Genomic DNA, 14761 nt, shown 5'->3' with positions numbered 1-14761 from the left:
TTCGGAACTTGCGGTTGCTAAGGAAAATGTTCATAGTATTTGACGTTTCGTGGCTTTGTTGTTAACAATCCGGACTTAAAAAAATCGTCAGCTCTCGCATTAAAAAAAAAAAACTCGCCAGCTTATCTTGAGTGGTTGGATTTAGTTCAAAATGGAGGTTTGCGTGCGTGTGCGGTTTTAAAACTTGATGGTGGCTTGGTGGCTCACCTCATGGAGTTCCTTCTGGGATTCCACAAGAATTCCATCTGGAACTCCCCTCGTGGTTTGTCCATAAATTTGTTCCAGTCCGTTCTTCTGGGATTCCGTAAGCTCTTAATGAAATTCTTCCAGAAGTTTATTTAGGATTCCTTCAGAAGTTCCCTCTGGAGTTTTCCCAGGAGTTTTTTTTTCTGAGATTTCTTAAAAGGTTCCGCCTGGGGTTCCGTCATAAACTCTTGCCAGCATTGTTCCAGGAAGTTCCCCGCGATTCTTCCATAGATTCCTGGATTTCTTTAGAAATTAATTTCGAGATTCATTCAGCATTACTCCTTCTAGGATTACCTTAGTATTTTTTCCTAAAACTCTTCCAGGTATTACTTCCGTGGTTTCTCCACAAACTTATTCTAGAATTCCTCGAGGAGGGAGCTATAACTAAGTTGCTTTTTGTTTATTCAAGACAATCATACAGAAACTACATGAGGATTTCCAAAAACAAAATACTCCAAAAAATTCATAATGAATTCCAGGAGGATTTCCATTACAAACATCTGAAAGAATTCCAGAAGCGTCTGCAAGAATTCCTGACGGAGCTCTTGGTAGAAACCACAAAAGATTCCTGGAAAAAGTTCTCGAAGAAATCCCGGAATCAGTTTCTGAAAGAATTCCTAGAAGAAGCTCTAAGAGGAATCCCGGAAGAATTTGCTGAAAAGTAGTTCCTGACAGTCACCCAGAAGAAATTCACGGAGGAATTCCGGAAGGAATTTCCGAAACAATCCTGAAAAAATCCCAGAAAGTTTACCTTGTAAAGTTATTGTAGGAATCCCAGAAAGAATACTTAAATCAGAAGTAGCTCCCGAAAAAAAAAACTGGGGAAGTTCCTGGAGAGATCTCGGAGAAGTTTTTAGAGGAATACTGAATGAAGTTCTTATCAGGGATCTTGTAGGATTTCTGGAAGGGTTTCAAAAGAAATTCCTGAAGAATTCCCAAAAGATACTCCGGGAAGAATCTCGTATGAAATTCCAGGAATAAATCCTTACGGATTATTGCAAGGAGTTTTTGAAGGAATCTCGGTAAGAATTTCTGGTACAATTTCCGAAAGAACTCCTAGACAAATTCTGGGTGAAGTTGCTAGAATTTACAGGAATACCACCTGGAAGCCCAAAAAAAAATCCGGAGACATCCCGAAAGAAACTGTTCGGAGAATCTCGGATGAAATTCCTGGAAGATTCCGGGGAATTTTTAAGAAATTCTCGAAGAAATCTCTTGAAGTCCGAACGTAAACAAAAAGGTCACAAAACATCAAAAACTTAGAAAAAAAAACCCAGATTAATCCACCTAGTGGTGATAGTGCCTTTCTCGTCGAATATGTACTCAAGAGCCATAAGCCGAAGTGTTCCTGAATTCTGAGAATACTCTAGAACCGAACGGAACAAATCTCATTTTCTTGCCACAGTGCTCGTTGACTTATCAATGGGTGAGTAGAGTTGATAAATAATTAATGTATTTGATGAAAAAATACCCAAACAATTAGCAAATCGGCTCAACTCATCGGATTTGGTAATAAATTTTCTGGAGGACTCTAATTTCAGTTTAAAATTTAAAAATATATTGGTTAAGGGGGATTAGGGGCATAATGGACACCCTAAGCAAATGAGTACGTTAGGCCTGTATAACAGAGAAAGCCTTAACATATTATCAGTTGGCTTACAACTTTGGCTTGTTTCCTACGTATTTCAATCATTTACAGCAGGTAGAATGTCTTTATTGTGAAGAAATAATACATTGTAAATTGTGTGTTTTTTTTTAGGGCTGGCAGAGAAGGTACGGGGCGAAATGGACACCCCTGCATATTTTATGCTAATCCTTTGATTACATCGATCAGTTAAGTAATTTGCCCACGGAGATCGATACCACAGATAAAATACTTTATCTTAGACGAGTTTACATAACATCAAAGTTAGTAATTAAATAAACTTTAGGCTAAAGTAATCCAATTGTTTTTTTTTTCAAACACTCTTAAACGCCTAACAGTGTGCAATGCGCGTACATCCATTCGTAATTGCCAGTGTTTATTTCGCCCCAAATCGACTACAACATTGAAATTTCTATTTTGAGTAAATTCCAATAGCAAATGTCCATTATGCCCCGATCTCCCCTATTTATTTGTGCCCTTCCTCAAAATGATGAATTCCGAATAAAATTTCCAAGGGGGACCCCTCTTGACTTAAGTGAAAATCGAAATTTGTGTCAGCCTTATTCAGAAAAGCAACAATTATATCAAAGCCATAATCGAATTTGGAAACTTATTGGTGGCTTATATTCCGAAGTTATGTATTATGTTAAGAGGCCATCCATTAAGAACGTCACGGTCGAGGGGGGGGGGAGTTTGTGAAAGTATGACCATCAATGCATTAAGTATAGGAAAAACCCATACGAAGAGAGGAGGGGGGTTGAAAATTCCCAATTTTAGCGTGACGTACTCAATGGATGCTCCCTAAACGTACAGGGGATACTCAAAATAACTGGGACTTTTCAAAAAATGTTCAACTCCCTGTAACTTTTCGAAAAGGGCATCAAAAATTCTCAAATTTTTACTGTGAGTTCATCAACTAGTTGTGTATCAGTGGTCAAAATTTGGAAAAAATCGGGCTATTCTACACGAAGTTATAAAGGTTTTAGAAAAGGTATAATTATTCGACAGCCAACTTTTAGCTGCTATATCTCCGAATTCAATGAACCCAATGCAATGAAATTTAAAACATAGAATAAAAGAATTCGTTATAACTTTTTTTCTTATTAATAATTTCAAATTAAGACAACTGTTTTCCAAAGTTCATTATATTAGTAATAAATGATCGAAATTTCATTGCATACGGTTCATTGAATCCGGAGATATAACAGCTCAAAGTTGGATATCGGATAATTATACCTTTTTCTAGAATTTTTATAACTTCATGCAGAATGGCCCGATCTTTTCCAATTTTTAACCGCTGATGCACAACTAGTTGATGAACTTACAGTAAAAATTCGAGAATATTTGATGCCCTTTTCGAAAAGTTACAGCGAGTTGAACATTTTTTGAAAAGTGTAAATTTTACCTGTCCCAGTTATTTTGAGTATCCCCTGTATAAGCAGAGCTGAAATATATCAAACCTCTCAGTTGACTGCTTGACCACCTTCAGTAGCACTGGATGCCGATCATTATCAAGATATTTCGGCAATTTTTTTTTCTGCACACTTTAGCCTTTATTTTATTATCATTGGTTGTAAGATTTATGTAAAATTTGATGAAAAAAGTGCTAGCTAGTGAAATCTCATAATAAAACCCATTGAAATTTCAACCGTTTAACAGAGCGCGAGGGCTCTACCAGTTTCATCAAAATTGTGCATAGTAATTTCATCCGCAAAAGGGGATTGATGCTATAAAATTAAAATTTCCCCATACAACGTTGATTCATCCTACTGTATAATTACGTCTCAGGAATCTAAAATGGTGTGATTTGACAAGATCGCTTTAATTTTTATTAAGATTTGGTTCTTTTACGCATATTTATCGCTTTCATTGATTTTGTTCACCTTCGTAATTTCAGCGATGCATCCAATCCTGATTCTGCAACACTGCTGGTAATCTAAGGTGTGGTCAGAGACTATTTTGTTGCTGCCCGTTTATCTGGTTATTGAACATTTTTGATGATTTGATGTTTCATATGCATGGGTTTGGTTCACTTTTTTAACTGGCCACTTCCGGCGGGACACCTGGAACCGGTTCCGGAACACAACCGGTTCAGATATATTATTTGTGGATTGATTGGTAATTGATTGATGCACCAAGCGATAAGAAGAAGCAGTTTTGACATCCAAGCGGTGTGCCGTTTACATCCATCGACCAATCAACGACGAGGATCTCATCGACAGCACACGGCTTGGATGTCAAAACTTCTTCTTCTTTTCGCTTGGTGCATCAATCAATTATCGGTGACAAATATCGGAAACAGCTTGTTAAGCGTTACGCGTTTCGACCTACTATTCTTCGGTCATCGTCAAACGCCTTCAGTTGGATTCACCTCTTCAACTTCGTCAGTTTAATATACATATAAGCGGTTCAGATATGGTCTAAAACTATTTTCCTGCTTACCGTTCATTTGGATATCGATAAAGCCGCTATTTATTGTGTCACGTGCATAGGTTTGGTTCAGTTTTTAATTGGTCACTTCCGACGGGATACCTGGAACCGGTTCCGGAACACAACCGGTTCAAATATGGTATGAAACTATTTTCCTGCTAACCATTCATCTGGTTATCGAAAAAGCCGCTGTTTGATGTGTCGATGCATGGTTTTGGTTCACTTTTACAATTGGCCACTTCCGGCGGGACACCTGGAACCGGTTTCGGAACACAACCGGTTCAGATAAGGTATGAAACTATTTTCCTGCTTACCGTTCATCTGGTTATCGAAAAAGCCGCTTTTTGATGCGTCGCATACATGGTTCACTTTTGTAATTGGCCACTTCCGGCGGGACACCTGGAACCGGTTTCGAAACACAATCGGTTCAGATATGGTATGAAACTATTTTCCTGCTTACCGTTCATCTGGTTATCGGAAAAGACGCTCTTTGATGCGTCGCATGTATGGGTTTGGTTCATTTTTCATATTGGCCACTTCCGGCAGGACACCCGGAACCGGTTCCGGAACACTACTGGTTCAGATATGGTCTGAAACTACTTTCCTGCTCACGATTCAACTTGTTATCGAAAAATCCGCTCTTTGATGTGTCGCATGCATGGGTTATGTTCACTTTTACGTTCGGCCACTTCCGGCAGGACACTCGGAACCGGTTCCGGAACACTACCGGTTCAGATATAGTCTGAGACTATTTTCCTACTTCCCGTTCATCAGATAATCGAAAATGCCGTCGTTTGATGGGTCGCATGCATGGGTTTGTTGCATGTTCATATCTGACCCCTTCCTGGGGTACCGATCCGGAACACCTAAATGGCCATAACTCCGGAACGGCTTGACCGATCCGAACCATTTTCAATAGGAAACAATGGGACCAGATTCCGCGTCGAATGAACCGTCGGTCGTTAAAATCGGTTGATGTTTACTATCTAAAAGTTAGGTGACCTTTTTTGTACACACACACACACACATACGCACACACATACATACACACACACACACATACACACACACAGACATCATCTCAACTCGTCGAGCTGAGTCGATTGGTATATAACACTTGACCCCTCCGGAGGCTCTATCAAATTTTCGTTTTTGGAGTGAACATATAGCCTTTCGGTACACCTTGGTGTACGAGAAAGGCAAAAACCTTTAGCAACCGCGGCTTGCATTGTTCTATAGGCTGTACCAATTCAATTGTTTCTGGGTGAACCCGAAATGTGGGATTCGGGGAAAGACATTTCGCTTTCTCGCTTGCTTTAGGGATTTCTTCAAGTTTCAAGTTTCTTTCAGCTCCGAAATTCCTCTAAGTGTTGGTTCCGAGATGTCTCCAGGAATTCTTTCTGGGATTCCTTAGGGATTCTTCCAGAGTTTCTTCTGTGATTCCTGTTGAGATTCCAGGGTCTCTTTCAGAGATTTCTCCAGAGATTCCTTCCAAAACTTTACCAAGAATTTATTCTGTAATACTTTCGGGACTTCCAGGATTTCTTCAGGAATTTCTTCCTGAATACCTCCAGGAATTTCGTTCCGGGATTTCTCCATGAATTCATTCCAAGATTCCTCCAGAAATTCATTCCGAGATTCCTACAGGAATTCTTTCTAAGATTCATCAAATAATTTTTCCTTGAATTCCTCCAAGAATTCCGGGATTCCTCCAAGAGCTCCGGGATACCTCTAGGAATCCCTTCTCGTACAATAATTAAACTCTAGGAGATGTCCTAGAAGGTGCAATGTTCAGAAGGTTTTGATATCACGGCAACAAATATTGCAGGAGAAAATAATTCTAGGATGCTTCTATAACAAGATATAACTTATCTAGATCGATTTATTTATATCTAGACCAGTTTGGATGGCTCTTAAAGATAATTCAAATGAAATCAATATAAGTTCCAAGAGACGATATACCTCTACGAAGCATCCCCAGAGCACAAAAAGATTTTTCCAATAAAGATAGAATCCTAAACAAGCAAAAATAGGTAATTAATAAACGGACCCTTAGGTCACATATATTTTTTTTGCAATCCAGACGTTCAAGAAATAACATTCTTTGATTTGAAAATGAAATTTGAAATAAAAAATTGTGATTCGATAGTACGTACGTTTCGATAGTACGTACACTAAACGAAGCGGTGGTGTACGTACTATCGAGGTATGCCTGTATTTATCGAATTATGTTCAGTATATTAACGTGAGAAGTTGAATGTCCCAAATAAAAAATCTTTGTTGAAAAATGTCATGAAAAAATCCCAATATTTACAGTTAAATATTTTCGTTGAAATGTTTACATAAACTCAATATTTAACAAACACAGATAAAAAAAATTATCGATAAATTCAGCGAAAAATCATGCACATAAAGGGAATTACTTTACATGCCAAGCAAAATTTAATCACAATACTCTGAAGTTTCAATTCATTATTCGGCCCCACACCGCCTGTTGCGAAGAGGCATTGCTGGCACCGACTCTTTCAGCAGATTACTGTGAAGCAAACACATGATTGCTGTTGGACCTGGTAGGACAGAGCCAATCCCGATCAGCAACATCTTGTGTTTGCTTCACAGTAATCTGCTGAAAGAGTCGGTGCCAGCAATGCCTCTTCGCAACACTACAAAGAAATTCGGTAAAACTATGGTAGAAACATTTGGTTTCCAACCGTCACCTCCTCACTAGATGTTACACTGCCGTTCCTTTGTTATTATCAGTCAAGCATTGGCATTTAGGAAATTCTAGGGATGTTCATTTAATTGAAATCTAAAGAGCGCACTTATGCGCAACACTCCCCTCCGTAACGCTTCATAAGGACGGAAGCTTTACTAAATATCTTTAGATTTCCGCTTTTGTTATTCTATGTTCTAATTCTACATCCACGCATTACGCTTACAACAATCAGTTTGATACCTATATCAACACTCACATTAGATTCTGTTTACTTAAGCTACATAACCTTGTTGAGAGAAGTTCTGGATGAATGAATATTTGTTGCGCTCTTGAACGTATTCTACACATAGAGCTATTGCTCGACTTGCAAACAGTGTATGTATTGGATCGACGTGGCATCAGGACGCTGTGAAAGTTGCATTACATACTGTCTCTGTGGGAACAGCTCGCGATTTTCAAGCACATTGATTGTAGCCATCTCCACTACACGAAACACTTTGCATAGCAGCTTGGTTGTGAGTATTGTTCGAGATACTGCAAGCTGCTATTCGCTTTGTCGAAAACTCCGAGTAGGTAGACACATACGCAGTGGTGCTCTTTCACGACGGTTTACGGCAGATCGTTGGAAACAACAGTCCGGTACACCTTCGTGCATCTCGCGGTGAAGATTTAGTCCCAAACCTGTTGCTCTTACTGGATCTCATGACGCCACTGAAGAAACACCAATTCGTTGATTGTAGGCAACGAATTTCTTTGTAGTAATCATTTATTATGATTGGCCGAACCCCAATGAAAACGAGATCTGCGTCGGCGGCTAGTGGCACCAAGACAAGACGTGAAGAGGATCCCGTAAATCGTGACCATCACTGTAAATCATGTCGTAACGAGGACGACACACGAATGGTTCAGTGCGACAAATGCAATGACTGGTACCATTTCGAATGTGTGTCTGTCGACCAAGACGTTGCTGATCGGGATTGGCTCTGTCCTACCTGTCAACCAATCAGGGGAGCCATACCAAAGGGTTTCGTGAGTACCGCTTCCGCCAGGCTGCCAGTCTGTACACAAACGTCTGCTTCAAATCCATCCGTTAGGGTGACATCGGTACCGTTGAGCATCGTGCCTCACATACCAACAAATCAATTCGCCTTGCCAAATGCATGTGACGGTGACACCAACAACTCTATGTTAACGCATGTCGGCTCAAACAGGATATTTCCGCCTTTAAGTAGAACAAGTGCGCTCCGTGAGGTAGATAAGGCCACGGTAATGCCAAGTACGTTCACTTTAGCAAGCAGTGTGGCACGATGTCACACAATCGCACCTCTGAATCCAACAATACCATCGACTGTTCAAGCTTCAGAAGCATACCCGACAGCTCGCCCGACAGTGACCAGCCAAAGTCATTATCTGGCAGTTCCTTCAAGCCTCCATCAACCGGTTTCTTCAATGGCCAACATTCCCTTAGCGTCGAGTACCATCGTGCCAACCATCGGACATGCTTCGAATGAGCCGCCACGGTTGACGTCAGATATGCAACGAAACATCGCGAAGCAAGGTTTCGGCGACACGTCTAGTCAACACTCAGGATCATCGAAGCAGTCTTCGAAGCAGTTAAGGTTGAAACTTCAGATGCAAATGCTCGACGAGGAAAGGAAATTACAAGAACAGGAATATGCGAGGAAAAAAGAGTATCTTCACAAGCGATACAATCTTCTGATGGAAATTGCAAGCGAAACCTCATCCGTAGTAGACGTCGAGGAAGAGAACCGAGATGAAATAGTAGATGAATGGTTAAATGTTGGGATGAATATGGATCACATTCCGGCTCAACATGGGCCATTACCTTCGCATTCACAGCAACATGGGATGCCTCCTTCTACTCAGCTAACACAACGAAGAAATCCCACTCTACACCGGCAAACAAATTCGACAGAGCATCAGAATGCCGCCTTTCCTCAACCCGATGTACCCATTCAGCAATCCTGTGTCCCTGGATTTAGTCGAATGAGAATCGAAACGGGTCCATCACGCGGCATTCACAACCGAAGATTAAGAATCGATGAACCGAGCCATGTTACAACGATAGAGGACGATTGCAATAATTTAACACGGAGTCAAGTTGTTGCTCGTCAAGCCGTGTCGCGTGAACTGCCTGTTTTTAGCGGAACCCCTGAAGAATGGCCGCTGTTTCTATCATCTTTCACAACGACTACGAGCATGTGCGGCTTCACACCTGAAGAGAATCTTGTACGTTTGCAAAAGTGCCTCTCTGGAAAGGCACACGATGCGGTGAAATGTATGTTAATGCACCCGTCCAATGTTCCACAAATAATCGCAACTTTGAAGATGCGATTCGGAAACCCCGAGGTCATCGTACATAATCTCATAACAAAAATCAGTTCTACACCTGCGCCGAAAGTAGATAAATTGGACTCGATCATCGAATTCTCTCTAGCCGTACAAAACCTGTGTGCAACGATTGAAGCATGCCAACTGGAGGAGTACACCTATAATGTGGCACTGCTTCGCGAGCTTGTGGACAAACTTCCCCCATCGATAAAATTCGAGTGGGCTAAATATCGTCGTGATTTCGCCAGTGTAAATCTTTCTATTTTTTCTGCATGGTTGTACGAGATCGCTGAAACAATCTGTCCTCTTGTGGCTTTGCCTAGCGAATCGAGGGTCCATCGGTCTGGTAAAAACTACCCAACATACTTGAACGCTCATGCCGAAGATGTGAACGAGAAATCTGTGCCCCCCAAGCAAGCCGACAATAAGTGTTTGGTGTGCAAAGGCAGCTGTACTAGTGTTGATAAATGTCAACGGTTTGAGGAATTCAGCTACAACTCCAAGTGGGCCACTATAAAGGAGCTGGGCCTATGCAGGAAGTGTTTGAGGGCCCACAAAGGAGCGTGCAAATCTCAAAAGCTCTGTGGCAAAAATGGATGTGAATATAAACACCACTACTTGTTGCATAATAACCAGCGTGATGTCGTCGCCCCAACGGATCAAGATTGCGGAAATAGTACAGCTTCTGTATCCAGAGAATTATCCGAAAGCCGATGCAATACTCATCACATGCCGACTAACAAAAATCTGTTTCGAGTTGTGCCTGTTGTGTTGTACGGCGCAGGAAGGCGTTTGAAAACTTTCGCGTTTCTGGATGACGGTTCGTCGCTCAGCTTTATAGATGAAACATTAGCGAAGGAGTTAGCAATCACAGGGAAACGAGAACCTCTATGCCTCAAGTGGACGGCAAACACAAGTCGCATGGAAAACGAATCATCTAATCTGACGTTGCAAATCTCTGGAACTAAAGAGTACCATAAAAAGTACACTATTCGTGGAGTTCACACGGTCTCAAGCTTAGATCTGTTTCGACAATCTGTGAACGTGCGGGAGCTTTGCGCTCAATATCAACATTTGCGTGGAATTCCTGTGGAATCATACCAAAATGTGCAACCGAGGTTGCTCATAGGAGTTAACAACGCGAATCTAAGTTATCCACTGAAAGGACGAGAAGGACAGATGTTCGAACCCATTGCAACCAAAACACGCCTTGGATGGGTAATTCACGGAGGATCAGAAACCAACGAATCGTTCCTTGGATACCACAGCATCCAAGCGTGCACATGTGATGCAAACACGGCTGATTCTTTGGGAAATGCCATACGTGAATACTTCTCACTGGAAGGAGTAGGTATTACCAAACCCGAGACTCCTCTTTTATCCTGTGAAGACAGAAGAGCCCAGCAGATTCTGGCTTCGGTCACTCAGACGGAGAATGGTCATTACCAAACCCCTCTTCTTTGGAAATACGATAACTTCCGCTTACCAAACAGTAAACCTGTGGCACTGAGGAGGTTTCATTGTTTGGAATCAAGAATGCAGAAAGATCCTGTCCTGGGTGCCATGGTAAGAGCGAAAATCAACGATTACCTGAAACTCGGTTACGTTAGGAAGCTCACGAAAGAAGAAGACGAAATGAGAATTGATCGCAAGTGGTTTATTCCAATATTCCCCGTATTCAATCCCAACAAACCGGGAAAGATTAGAATTGTATGGGACTGGGCAGCAAAAACCAACGGATTGTCGTTAAACTCCATGCTTTTAAAAGGACCGGACCAGCTCATTCCTCTGAACGATGTTTTGTACAAGTTCCGAGAAAACAAAATTGGGATCAGCGGCGACATACGGGAGATGTTTTTGCAGGTGTTGATTGCCAAAGAAGATCAGTATTGTCAGTTATTCCTATGGAAGGAAAACCCAACAGATGAAGCACCTAGCACGTATGTGACACAAGTTATGACGTTTGGGGCCTGTTGCTCTCCGAGTTGTGCCCAATATATTAAAAACGCGAATGCTGAAAAGTACGCAGACAAGCACCCAAGAGCGGTCGAAGCAATCACCAAACAACATTATGTGGATGACATGCTGTTGAGTGTCGAAACGGAGGAAGAAGCTATCCAATTGGCTCAAAATGTTCGCGACATACACGCTACGGCAGGCTTTGAAATCAGGAATTGGATATCGAATTCACCAGCTGTCATTCAAGCCCTTGAGGAAGAGAAAACGGAACAAAAAAGCCTCAACATTGGATCAGAGTTGGCCACGGAGAAAGTTTTGGGAATGTGGTGGTGTACCAGCACGGACAGTTTCATCTACAAATTGTCTTCCAAACATAGTGCTTCGCTTCTAGCCGGACAACGTGTTCCCACCAAAAGGGAAGTTTTACGTACACTTATGTCTATATTCGACCCTTTGGGCCTGCTATCCAACGTGTTGATCTTCCTCAAAATACTGTTCCAGGAAATTTGGAGATCCTCCATAGGCTGGGATGACCAAATTCCAGACCACTTACACGATAAATGGGAACAGTGGCTGCGCATTTTACCAAAAGTTCAAGAAGTCACAATTCCTCGTTGCTACCGATCTGTGATCACCATTAGTTCCGAAACCTTGGTCCAACTGCACACATTCGTGGACGCCAGTGAACTAGGATATGCAGCGGTGGTGTACCTACGTTTTCAGCAAGGTGACGCAGTGGAGTGCACTATAGTTGGAGCGAAATCGCGAGTAGCCCCGCTGAAATTTGTCTCTATACCGAGACTAGAACTGCAGAGCGCCGTCATTGGTGTGAGACTTGCCAGTGCAATATCAAACGCCTTGTCATTCAAAATCGACGAATGTTTCTACTGGACTGATGCTCGTGATGTTTTATGCTGGTTAAGATCGGATCATCGCAGATACTCTTCGTATGTGGCATGGCGAGTCAGTGAAATATTGGACGCAACGGATGTCAAAACCTGGCGATGGGTCAGCTCCAAGGACAACGTAGCTGATCAAGCTACAAAATGGAAACGACAGGTAGATCTCAGTAGCAGCAGCAAGTGGTACAAAGGACCAGATTTTCTCCAGCGGTCTACCGAATATTGGCCCACTGAACCATTCTCAACAGTCTCTACAAAAGAAGAGCTTCGAGCAAGTCTGTTGTATCACCACGTAGTTCCAGATCCACTTCTTCAAGTTGAACGATTTTCAACGTGGAAACGCATTCTTAGAGTGACGGCGACGGTTGTTAGATTCGTCTCCAATATTCGTAGTAAAATCGGCAAGACTGCGTGCAGCACTGGCCCTTTTTCCAGAAGTGAGTTGCAGCAAGCTTCAAACATACTCTACCGACAAGCTCAAAGCAGAGTCTATCAGGACGAAATAAGTCTTCTGTTACGTCCAGCAGCCGAGCGGAAGATGATTCCTAGGAACAGCTCTATATTCAATCTAAATCCTTTTCTCGACGAGAATCGTGTGCTGCGAATGCGTGGTAGAATTAGCGCCTGCGAGTACGTTACTGCTGATGCCCATAACCCAATAATACTCCCGAAGGAAGACTACATAACTATGTTGGTCATAAAGGATTACCACAGTCGGTATCATCACCGAAATCACGAAACCGTACTGAACGAGTTGCGCCAAGTATTTCGGATTGCAAAACTACGTGTGCTGTTCAAGAAAGTGAGAGCGACCTGTCAATTGTGTAAGATTCAACGAGCGATTCCAAATCCCCCTTTAATGGGAGATTTACCACCTGCCAGGCTGGCGGCATTTGCACGACCATTTTCGTACGTCGGAATAGACTATTTCGGTCCGTTAGTAGTGGTGGTGGGAAGAAGAAGTGAAAAGCGTTGGGGAGTTCTCATAACATGCTTGACCGTAAGGGCGGTGCACTTAGAAATAGCCCATTCTTTGACCGCAGATTCTTGCATAATGGCTATTAGAAACTTCATGGCAAGGCGGGGCGTGCCTATCAGGATATATAGTGATCGAGGTACAAACTTTGTGGCGGCTAGCAAAGAGCTCGAAGAAGCTCTTAAAGAATTAAAGCAGGATCGAGTAATGCAAGAAATTGTTAGTGAACACACCGAATGGATATTTCTTCCGCCAGCTTCCCCGCACATGGGGGGAGCCTGGGAACGGTTGGTCCAAACTGTGAAGGCCAATCTGTTACAACTGAAACCAGGACGACACCCTACCGACGAAGTTTTGCGCAACTGTCTAATGGAAATTGAAAACCTTATAAATTCGCGCCCATTAACCCACGTTCCTGTCGATGATCCAGAAGCACCTGTTCTAACTCCGAATCACTTTATCCTGGGATCGTCCAGTGGTCTCAAACCAGCCTCAATCCTGGACGATAGTGGTATTGTGTTGCGAAGAGCCTGGCGTGCATCGCAGGTTGAAGCAAACATCTTCTGGCAACGATGGCTGCGAGACTACTCTCCAGAATTAACCAGACGAACGAAATGGTTCACCGACGTAAAAGCGATAGAGGAAAATGACATCGTGCTCATCGTCGATCCCGCACTTCCGCGCAACTGCTGGCCGAAGGGTCGAGTCGTTGGGGTAAACCGAGGAAAGGACGCTCGTATAAGATCAGCTGCAATCCAAACAGTGAATGGTATCTACGAACGACCAGCAACGAAGATCGCCGTTCTGGATGTACGACGCGATAAGGAGGTAAGCCAGGCATCTGGCGTACCCCGGGGGGAGTGTCACGACCCCTCGGTCGGCGCTTCCTATCCAGCCGATCGTTCTTCTAGATCAACTATGGTCGTCGGGCGCAAAAGTCATTCTTGACAAAATTATGACTGATCGTTGCAGGTAGTATAGATGATAAGGAAAAAGGCAAATTGAGAAGTGATGTGTAAACGTGGCACGCAGTCGTGTTCTATATGAATTGATAAAATCCCTTATATTATTAATATTATTGTATCCTATGAATTCCATTTAGTTAATACGTAAGGTAAACCTTATTCCATGAACTCTTAATTACAGTATATAACTGAATTCTAAATGCCACAGATTGATGAATTAGATCGTAACCTATAATCGAGCAGAGTTTATAGATTCATACTGGATAGATTTGGATTCGCAATCGAATTCCAATTCCAATTGAAGTGCGTATACTTATTTCAATTGAAATACTAGAGATACAAGTGTAATAAAACGATAGAGATAGGGGTCACAGGCTCTTCGGATAGCCAACAGGTCTGAACGCACGGGATGCTGTATAAAGACTAAAATGGTATATTCAATTATAAAGGTATAAAGAGTATCTTTGGATGGATTATGATTGTGTAAGTGTTATAAAAATTCACAGAGGGTTCTTCCCATTTGGTATACACATTACATTCGGACACCCAGAATTCACAGATGCCCCCATC

At 42.2% G+C, this 14761-nt stretch overlaps 1 protein-coding gene across 1 annotated transcript; it reads left to right on the top strand.

Moving 5' to 3' along the window:
* Nucleotides 1-8486: 8486 nt before the first annotated feature.
* LOC134286181 (uncharacterized) lies at nucleotides 8487-14174 on the top strand. Its single transcript, XM_062847757.1, has 2 exons — nucleotides 8487-13074; nucleotides 13483-14174. The coding sequence occupies exons 1-2, from the start codon at nucleotides 8487-8489 to the stop codon at nucleotides 14172-14174; spliced, it is 5280 nt and encodes a 1759-aa protein (XP_062703741.1).
* Nucleotides 14175-14761: the final 587 nt, after the last annotated feature.

This window comes from Aedes albopictus, chromosome 2, assembly GCF_035046485.1.
Source record: "Aedes albopictus strain Foshan chromosome 2, AalbF5, whole genome shotgun sequence".
Lineage (NCBI taxonomy): Eukaryota > Metazoa > Arthropoda > Insecta > Diptera > Culicidae > Aedes > Aedes albopictus.
Note: the sequence above shows the minus strand (reverse complement) of the source record. Positions and strands in the feature narration are given on the sequence as shown.